We start from the raw sequence: 10,807 nt of genomic DNA, 5'->3' as shown, positions 1-10,807 counted from the left end.
GTTGCGGCCAATCCCCTCGTTGTCTGATCGTCGGAAACGAGCGCCTGCAAAAAAGAAAGTCTACACTGACCGGAGGCGGCTCCGACGGGGACCCTCCGACGGTCAAGTCAGAGAGGTGACTGGGCAACAGTGAAATGAAGACAGAGAGCTCAATCGAGAGAGAGGGAGAGAGAGAGAGAGGGAGCAAGCCTGTTGTTTTTCGATGGGCCCCTTGCACTGTTGCCTTCCTCGATATATATAGCGGAGCGTGGTATGGCACCGTCATTAATGGTGCGGACAATTGAGGAATTGTCAACTCACTGTAGACTGTCAGAGTCGCCGTGAAAGTGTCACATCGCCGTGGGGCTGTCAAATCACTAGGGTTGACAATGCCCTAGGTGGGATAACGCCCTTAGGTGGCAGTGCCGCATGCTGCTGTCAGGGCTGACAGTCTCTGGCCGCTGTACGGCGATCGGAGGAATCGACCGACCCTAGGTCGATGGCCAGCTGTGTGGCGTCGGGTGGAGATTCGGGCCCCTCCGACGGTCAGTCGGGCATGTTGCGAGAGTTGGCCATCAGACTTCCCAGTTCGGTCAGTCGAGAGAGTGGAAAGGTCTGCCCGACCGACATATCCTCAGTCGGTAGAGGGCCGCTAATCGACCGGTGATGGCGTCCGGTCGATCGGTCGGTCGGCCGGTCCGTCGGTCGGTCGGCCGGTCCGTAGGTCGGTCGGCCGGTATGTCCGATTATGAGTCGGCACGAGCGGGATCGGTCGGTATTCCCCAACACCTCTAATTACAGAAAAGATAGTAAAGGCTTCATTCTAATTTCGCCGGAAGGTGCAAAGACGATCAGGATATGTTTCACTTTGGGATCTTTCTCCACTAGCCATAGATCGGGTTGAAGCCCCATTGTTCGAATGTTTATAATATAATATGAAGTATATGATAAGAAGGCACTTTCAGATATAAGCTCACAATCTATTGACAAAGTATCGTAAAGACAAAGATGAAGTTGGTGCATTTTATAGGTTTATCGGCAATTCTAAGAAGACATTTAGCATGGGGTAATTCATTCAAGATCAAAAATGATGTAGGTGGAGATGATGAGATTATCATTTTTGATTGTACTAAGATGATCCTATGTGATAGTGATTTCAAATCATCCTCACATCTTAAATCATCTCTCAATCTAATGATTGAATATCCATCTTTGAGATCGAGAATCCAAAATCATCTCCAAATAGTGATTTCGGACTGAAATACAAAGATAAAAATACATTCAGTTTAATAAAAAAATTAATATATCAATATACCGTTAATATATTATATCAATATTATATATAATATTATATTATATTTGGTATTCTATATTCAATTATTTTATAATATATAATATTTTTATTCTTTCTATCCTATGATATCATAGAATTAATTTTATATGTCAGAGGCTGAAGGATATATTAAATAAAATTAATAATTTCTATAATAAATAAACTAGGTAGTTAGTCCGTATCGAATGGGGTTAGATTAGGTTTAAAAACCTCAATCAACCTAAAATTTTTAATAATTTAATTTTGAAACTTATTCATAGGTCATCGAGATTGGGTCGGGTTTTGGTCAGGACCATGTTCGGTCGGAGTCAAATAGTTGGACTGATGACCCTAGTTACCACGGATTACCAAAAAAAGGCTAGAATTTATAGCGGGGAGGGGAGACCGTCCCCAATGCGGTCCGTCTGAATCGTGTACGCCGTTTCGGCTATTTATACCACAACCGAACCTGTTCGGTAAGAATCCGAACCCAAGGCTCGCGTCTGGGGCGGTGCGTAAGAGTCCCTTGTTTGTTTTACCCTCCGGGTTCCCTCTAGGGTTCTCTAATTTCTTGTCTTCTTCCTTTGAGGTTGGGGCAGCAGGAAACTATCTCTAGGGTTCGGTCGGTCCGCTAGTTTTTGGCGGATGGAGGACGGTATGGAGGACGGGAAGCAGAGATCGTCGAGGAGAGGGGATGCCTCCGAGAGGAAGGAGGATTCCAGGAGAGATCGCGAAAGGGAGAAGGAGCGGAACGGTGAAAGGCACCGGGAGAGAGACAAGGGCCGGGATCGAGATCGGGATCGAGATCGAGATCGAGATTTGGAGAAGAGCGAACGGGAGAGCCGTAGGTCGGAGAGGGAGAGGAGCGCCGACGACAAGTATCGCGAGAAGCACAGGGATTCCCGGCACAAGGACAGGGAGCGGGAGAGGGAGAAGGAAAGGGAGCGATCCAAGGAGAAGGCCCGGGAGAAGGAGAGGGATAGGGAAAGAGATGATAGGGAGCGGGAGAGGGAAGAAAGGGAAAGGGAGAGGGAGAGGGAGAGAGAGAGGGAGAAGGAGAGGGAGAGGGAGAGGGAGAAGGAGAGGGAGAGGTCAAGGAGGAGGGAGGAGAGGGAGAGGGAACGAGAAAGGGAAGATCGAGAGAGGGAAAGGGACAGGGAGCGGGAAAGAGAAAGGGAGAGGGCCAGGGAGAAGCGGCGGGAGTTGGAGAGAGATGAGGACAGAGACCATGACCATGACCGGAAGCGGCGGCGAAGGGAGGATTCCCGAGAACGGGAGCGGGAGCGGAGCAGCCGATCTGACAGGCACAGGGACAGGGAAGGCAGTGAAGATGGCAGGAGGAATAGGGCTGATGAGGAGGTTGAGAACAAGGACAAGAGAACCCGTGAAGAAGATCTTGAAGAGGAGCAGCGGAAGCTGGACGAAGAGATGGAAAAGCGGCGCCGTAGGGTTCAGGAGTGGCAGGAGCTTAGAAGGAAGAAAGAGGAACAGGAAAGAGAAAAACTGGGTGGGGCCAATGCTGAGGAACAACCCAAGTCTGGTAAAAATTGGACCTTGGAGGGTGAATCTGATGATGAAGAAGCAGTCCCTGCAAAGACTGATAAGGATATGGCCATCGATGAAGATTCAAAGCTGAAAGATGGGGACGGTGATGCCATGCCAGTAGACTCGATTAATGGTGTTGCCATGCCTGATGGTGCTGAGGGTTCTAATGATGGTGAGGAGGAAATTGACCCACTTGATGCTTTCATGAACTCAATGGTATTGCCTGAAGTTGAGAAGCTGCAGAATGCCAAGATTGCTGTCAAGACTGATGATAAGAAAGCTGGCTCAGAAAAGGCCTCCAAAGAAATCATTGTCGGTAATGGTGATCAATCCAGAAAGGGTGCAAAGAACAGTGTGGGAAGGATAATTCCTGGTGAAGATTCTGACTCTGATTATGAGGATCTTGAGAATGATGAAGTTGCACTTGAAGATGAAGATGATGAAGAATTCATGAAAAGGGTGAAGAAAACCAAGGCTGAGAAGTTATCAATTGTCGATCACTCAAAGATTCAGTATCTGCCATTCAGGAAAAATTTCTATATCGAAGCAAAAGAAATCTCAAGGATGACAGCTGAGGAAGTTGCAGCCTATAGAAAACAGCTTGAATTGAAGATGCATGGGAAGGATGTGCCAAAGCCTATCAAAACATGGAGTCAGACTGGATTATCAAGCAAAATTCTGGATACAATCAAGAAGCTTAATTTTGAAAAACCGATGCCCATTCAAGTCCAGGCGCTCCCTATCATCATGAGCGGGCGAGATTGCATAGGAATTGCTAAAACTGGTTCAGGTAAAACACTCGCTTTTGTTTTGCCCATGCTGAGACATATTAAAGACCAGCCTCCAGTGGTGCCTGGGGATGGTCCTGTTGGGCTTATTATGGCTCCTACGAGGGAGCTTGTTCAACAGATTCACACTGATATTAAGAAGTTCACTAAGGTTCTAGGCATTAACTGTGTGCCAGTGTATGGAGGCTCAGGTGTTGCTCAGCAGATTAGTGATCTAAAGCGAGGTGCTGAAATTGTTGTCTGCACTCCTGGTAGGATGATAGATATACTCTGTACGAGTAGTGGAAAAATTACTAACCTCCGCAGGGTCACTTACTTGGTGATGGACGAGGCTGATAGGATGTTTGACATGGGCTTTGAACCTCAGATTACCAGGATTGTTCAAAATACACGGCCTGACCGTCAGACAGTTTTATTTTCTGCTACATTTCCTCGGCAGGTGGAGATATTGGCACGCAAGGTGTTGAACAAGCCTGTCGAGATCCAGGTTGGGGGAAGGAGTGTCGTGAACAAGGATATAACTCAATTGGTCGAGGTTAGACCTGAAAGCGACAGGTTTTTGAGGCTATTGGAGATTTTGGGAGAGTGGTATGAGAAGGGGAAGATCCTTATTTTTGTTCATACGCAAGACAAATGTGATGCTCTACTGAGGGATTTATTCAAGCATGGTTATCCTTGCCTCTCGCTTCACGGGGCCAAGGATCAGACTGACCGTGAGTCTACTATCTCTGATTTTAAGAGCAATGTCTGTAACCTGCTGGTAGCTACAAGTGTTGCTGCCAGAGGTTTAGATGTGAAGGAGCTTGAGCTGGTTGTGAACTTTGATGTCCCAAACCACTACGAAGATTATGTTCACCGTGTTGGCCGGACAGGTCGGGCAGGCAGAAAGGGTTGTGCCATCACATTCATTACCGAGGAAGATGCACGTTATGCACCAGATCTTGTAAAAGCCTTGGAACTTTCTGAACAAGCTGTTCCTGCAGATCTAAAGGCACTGGCTGATTCATTCATGACAAAGGTGCGCCAGGGAACAGAACATGCCCATGGCACTGGCTATGGTGGAAGTGGTTTCAAGTTTAATGAAGAGGAAGATGAAGCAAGGAAGGCTGCTAAAAAAGCTCAGGCAAGAGAATATGGATTTGAGGAAGATAAATCAGATTCAGACTCTGAAGATGAGGGAATTCGGAAGGCAGGAGCTGATCTTTCACAGGCTTTTGCTAATGCCCAAGCTGCTGCATTAGCTGCTGCTTCAAAGGTACCTATTACTTCGATGCCTGCTCCAGTTTCTGCGGCTCAATTACTCTCTACTGCTGGTCTGCCTGCTGTCACTCTTCCTGGAATGCCTGGTCTACCTATCTCTGCAACTCTACCTGTAACTGCTTCACACACTGAGGCTGCTGCTAGGGCAGCTGCGCTGGCTGCTGCCATGAATCTACAGCACAATTTGGCAAAGATACAAGCTGATGCCATGCCTGAACACTATGAAGCAGAATTGGAGATCAATGATTTCCCACAAAATGCTCGCTGGAAGATCACCCATAAAGAGACCTTAGGTCCAATCTCAGAATGGACTGGAGCTGCTATTACTACCAGGGGCCAGTACTATCCTCCAGGTAAGATTCCTGGTCCGGGAGAACGCAAACTTTACCTGTTTATTGAAGGCCCCACTGAGTCTTCTGTGAAGAAGGCTAAAGCTGAAGTGAAACGGGTACTGGAGGATTACACGGCTCAGGCTCTTTCTCTTCCTGGTGCTGCCCAACAAGGCAAGTACTCTGTTCTTTAGGAATCATGATCACTCCTCACAGTTACAACATGAGAATGAAATATTATAGATGGAACTTTGTGGATTTCTTCGTGAGATAGATACAGGATGAATCTGTTGTGCGGGCACTTTCATATTAAGATGCAAATGATGCCTGTCAATTCATTTTTAGTTGTTCTGTATTGAAATGCTTTGAAATTTCTGTTAAACTATTTTTTTTTCCTTTCTGAATCTGCTTTAAACCTTTTGTTTTCTTATTTATATCTTCGATTACTTGGACTTTTAGTTAATCACCTCCTATCTGTGAATGCAGCACAATTAATTGTATATGTGCTATCTATATGTTTCTTGGGTTAGTTGTTTCATGTGCCTCCGAATGCCTCTTCTGAATTTTGTTGCTGAAAGTTTTACAATACATGACCACCAAACATGTTTAGTGTCATCAAACTGTGCAAATTGGAAAAATAGAAGTCTCCATGTATTCTTTCATAGCTTGTTAATTTCTTCCCAATGGAAGCTGAATCAATCAGTCCAATTTATTTAATTGATTGGTTATCAAGTTGTAAGGGACCAATTAATAATGAAGGAAAATTAGATGCCAAGTCTTCTGCTTAAATATTTTGCCGTAATTAGGCTTTGTTTATTGTCTACAGGCCATTGATCACCTGATTGGTGTATCTTCTGTTATCCTGAGTTTATGCGATCAGGTGGCCTAGAAAGAAAAGAACCTTTATCGACTAATTATTTTGTTTAGCTCTGGTACTGAGCTGGTCCGATTGGTCTAGGGTCAATGGTAGCATATAGTTTTATAGATGTTCTTTCATCATGTTAGCATCTACTTTGGTTTCAGTAGTTGGGTAAAGGGACACTTGCACTTCTTTTGGATTAGGGGTGGCAATCGGGTCGGGTCGGACCAGATACAGATCTAGTAGGATGCTGGATAGGTCGAAAATTGGTCAACCCAGACCCGACCTTTTTATCAAGCGGGTCAAAAAATCCAAACCTGGACCTGATCTTTTTATTGAACTGGTAAGCTAACATGATCTATGATGGGGTGAATCAGGTTAAACGGATTAAACATTGCCACCCTATTTAGATACTTAACGTATCAATACGTCTTTCCAGACCAATGTGTTGAATTAGAATCGTTCCAGTGGCAAACAAATGGACATGTTCCCATGTTATTTACCTGTCCAAGATCTCTCAGAAATGGAAATAATTGTTTATATGGTAACTAAGATAGGATGTGCGTCCAAGTTCTGCAGATAATTTTTTTGTGACAATGACAGGGTTTAGAATCTCATTTTCAGATGAGATTTATCATCAAATCTGATAGGGGGATGAAAATAAGGAATAGAAGAGTTTGACCTCAGTAGGAGAGTTGAGGATTTGGTGGTCGTGGGAGTGCTAATGTTAAGTCTACTATTAGGGAACTAAAATTTTATTCACTTATTTCAGTATCTTATTTAAAAACTAGTTATCAGTTATTGATAATAAGAGTAAACTGATTACCATGAATTTCGATAATTTTTGTCAGCTGATTATCTAATTTTAGGGTGTCAAGTAAGTCACTCGATGAAAGGCATCAGGACTGGGTATGATGGCTGAATATAAAGCAAATGATGGCTCCCTATTATTAAAAATGTTGAATCAATGATACACGTGCTTCTCAAAATGCCCAATTCCACACCCTGGCATGTGGGTGCTAACCAATATGGTAACCACTTGTCAATTAGAGGGTATTGGTCATTAAGTTTTCCCTTACATTTTTTTGTTAATTTATATGAAATTTTTTTCTATATTATTCGTTTTTCATAATCACTTATCATGGAAGCTCCCCATATCTCTCTTAATATTTATAATGCACAATTAAGAATCTGTCTGGATGACTCTGCCTAACTCATTAAGTCTAATTTGATCTGTCATTTTACCTAATTATGTACCTTACATGTCTTTCCTTTTCAATTAGCATACCCCATTTCAAGCTTTGAAAGTCATGAAACTGTACTTAAGCTCTTCAATTTCTTCGCTTGCCATGGCCTGACACCTGTAGTTGCTTTTCTGTTTTTTGTTTAGTGTGTAGTTTCTTCTATTAGATTAAGTTACTATTTTCACATAATTAATTTATGCTTTTTTTAAAAAAGTATTTTCATCACTTACCATGGGATTTTCAGATTTTGATGATACAACGGTGGTTAACTTTGCTCTGCAGTGGCCATGCAGTTAAATTATCATTTCCTTTTTTCATGATTATTTCAGACGTCAACACCAAAAGTAACTCAAAACAATTTTATCTATATAATCGAAACACTGTTCTAGAAAGCATTTGACCGTGTGGAGAGGCTGCTTTCTTCGAGTTTTCAATCAGTTCCATGATATGGATGATCCTTTTATTCAAATTTGCTTTCCCTGCATATGGCATGGTGCTACATGGTGGGATGTAGTTCAAGATTGCTTGCAGTTATGCATAGAAATGTCAGTGGGTGGGGCTGGCTTGATTTGCTAAAGGCCCAACCCAAGAAATCAAGTGCTTGATCTCAAAAACTAGGACACTTGGTTCGGTGGGCTACAAAGTCCAAAGTGAATTGCTCATTAATTGCTTTGCATGATATCCTACTATTTGCTTCTATATCAAGAAAACTATACATGGTTGCATTCGGTATGGGAAACGTTTGAAATTTGAATTGCTCCAAACTTCGTAGCATCAAACCAGATTAGGAACCTGAGAGATAATTTACCACCAAATTTGTTGCATTATATGCATTCTGTTCTCAATAGAGGAAGTTCTCCAGTTATTTTAAATGCAATTTTTTTTTTTGCGTGTGTGTGTGTGTGTATGCGCGCGTGTTTATGTGTGTGTGTATTTAGAGATATTTCATTTAAGAACAGAAAAAAAGAGTTAGCCTTATGTCTTATGACTTTAAATCCATAAAATTGAATGGTTTCCCTTGTTCCTATTTTTCTTTATGGTATTCCAAAGTGTTTGATCTTCAAGGATTCATGAGATTCTCTTATGATCTTGACCAATTCCTTGGAGTCCTACACAAGTCATCAACAATCAGTTTCGGGATGAGAAGCAGTCCACTTTTCCAATTCCTGCAATATACATGGTTGCCTATCAAGAAAATGAGGAACATACTTGTGTCAATGGAAAATGAATGACGTCCCTGTCATTTAGCATCTAGGAACCTTGGAATTTCTAAGGCAGATAAGTACCATAACTGTGAGGTTTTGGAAGATTGGAAGATGTTCTTAATATCACCCCTCTAGCTTGTGTATGTCTTCATGCATTCCAATTGCTCTTAGATATCAACTAGTATTGAATAATGAGCTTTGGAAATTTCGTAAATGAATGGTCTTCAGAGATCAGCAAGGACTGAAGACTCGTCATGCAGATTTAGGGATTACTAATCCTTGGTTGAACTCTAGTTTTGTTGTTGCTGCTTCATTAGACATTTTGCTTGTTTAGAAGGATTATGTAAGGCAATCACTTTAGGGTCTCTGTCTATGCAGGCCAACTGAACTCCTAGGTTTGTGCCTGACTTCCCTCATTCTGACTATTGCGTGCTAGTAAAACATGCGAAATATATATCTAATTATGCCCGTTTGTCACATCAGATCTTCATCTCAAAGAGAGAATTTGTCTGGGAATATGATGAGACAAAATTGTTATATCCAACTCTGTTAAACTGATTTGGCTGATGACAGGGAGATGGTAGAATATGCTTTATCTTTAAATTATTAAAATGGTTACTATATTGTGCTTCTACTATGATGCTTGGTCTGGGCAGCTGTCTGCATTCTTGAGCAGTCTTAGATTTGGATGGGTCTTCTCCCCTTTGATTTTTTTTCTTTTTCTTTTGGCATGAGGGAGTGGCTTGTGCACGGTCCTGCAATTTCTCTGCAAGATGGTGGTGGTCATCAAGGACAGCAAACATGGTGGGAGCCAGTTCTCTCCTTCCCTTTTCCCCTGCTTCTATTTATTTGTTCCTACTAATATTTTTATGAAATTCTGAGTTGTCTCTGTTGGTCTGAACAGGAAATTTCTTAAGTTCATGTTTGGTTTAGTTCCCGTTTCTTTTGCAGTTACACCAGTTTTTCTAGCTTTTGCTATTTTGCTCATGGTGTATCCATTCTATTTCTATTACACTTCCGGTCAAGAAGCTTGGATGGTGATGTGAGAAATATTTGATCATGGTGAGAAACGAGCTTTATTATTGTATGACTAAGAATGAACAGGTCCTTGGGTTGAACTATGAACATCATTGTGAAAATATCTTTTCGGTTCCTCATTTGTGTTTCAACAAATTTTCTTATTCTTTGAAATATTTTCTTATCTTCACCTTCATGCCTATTAGGTTTCTGCTTGAGGCTTCTGTTTTCATTTTCTGCTAGGAAAGAGCAAAGATCTGTGAAGTATATTAGCTTCCTGATCTACTCTCGGTTCTGCTCGTTTTGGTTAAATTTTTCATTCGTGGAATTTTAGAGTTCTTATTGTTCCATCATAGCAGCATATGATTTTGCGGGCTGTGGTCTTGAAGAATGTTTGAGTGACTTTTATGTAGCGGTGGGTGCAACTAGTTTGGGACCAAGGCTTGGTTGAGTTGAGTTGGTTTTGATTGTATCTAGCATTAGCATGGGTCTCATGACACGCTTAGTCCTCCCTCACAAGAATTTGCTCTACTGGATCTCATATGACTCTTTTCTTTGCCCTCCAAGGACAGACCATCAAAGAAACTCTCGATAGTGCTTCTGGCAGACAGAGTCCGGTGCTCATGGTACTGTTCTCATGATACTGGGTAATAGGGGGTTGGGAGGGGGGGGAGAGGTTGGGTGGGGGTGGGGTGGTTGGAGTTGGGGAACGAAACAAAGTTCTCGCATCTTGCAAAATGGAACCCCGTCTCTTGCTTCAGGTGGCAAGTGGTTGTATCAGCAAAATTTATGAACTGGAGTTTAGCGGCGATATTGTTGCTGTTCCTTTGCATTTAGCCTGCAGTCCTGGATGGCGTAAGCATGCATACCTGTAGACTGCATTGTTTTCCAACTGGAGCATTCCAGCTATAGGAGCCGTCCGAATGAATGAATGCTCTTGTCAGTGACACCCTTGGACAAGGACGATGGTCCTGAATCAGGCCAATTGCTGATCTTGATCCAAACTAGAACGGGAGAATTTAGTGGTCAGGCGAAAGGCAATCCAGCTCATCCTGAGAGAGGGTGGGGGCTACCCAGTACCTAGTGTCATTCAAAGCATATGATTTTAGAAATTAGATTGGATTGCCCAGTTGACTATGGGTCTGGACAAACTTCTAAAACTGGACCATGTAAAAAGTTGGCTGCTTTAGTGAAAATCCATACCACCGGTTAAACCGACGGCGATCCATTTGAACTGCTTCAGAACTTGAACGATTTTTTTTTTAAAAA

At 42.6% G+C, this 10,807-nt stretch overlaps 1 protein-coding gene across 1 annotated transcript; it reads left to right on the top strand.

Moving 5' to 3' along the window:
- The first annotated feature begins 1,785 nt into the window (after positions 1-1,785).
- On the top strand, positions 1,786-9,678 carry LOC105047940 (DEAD-box ATP-dependent RNA helicase 45). The gene is made up of 2 exons (XM_029265437.2): positions 1,786-9,325; positions 9,426-9,678. Exon 1 carries the CDS (start codon positions 1,937-1,939, stop codon positions 5,405-5,407), a length of 3,471 nt encoding a protein of 1,156 aa, XP_029121270.2. The 5' UTR covers positions 1,786-1,936; the 3' UTR covers positions 5,408-9,325; positions 9,426-9,678.
- The last annotated feature ends 1,129 nt before the right edge of the window (positions 9,679-10,807 follow it).

Source organism: Elaeis guineensis, chromosome 7 (genome assembly GCF_000442705.2).
Source record: "Elaeis guineensis isolate ETL-2024a chromosome 7, EG11, whole genome shotgun sequence".
Classification (NCBI taxonomy): Eukaryota; Viridiplantae; Streptophyta; class Magnoliopsida; order Arecales; family Arecaceae; genus Elaeis; species Elaeis guineensis.
Note: the sequence above shows the minus strand (reverse complement) of the source record. Positions and strands in the feature narration are given on the sequence as shown.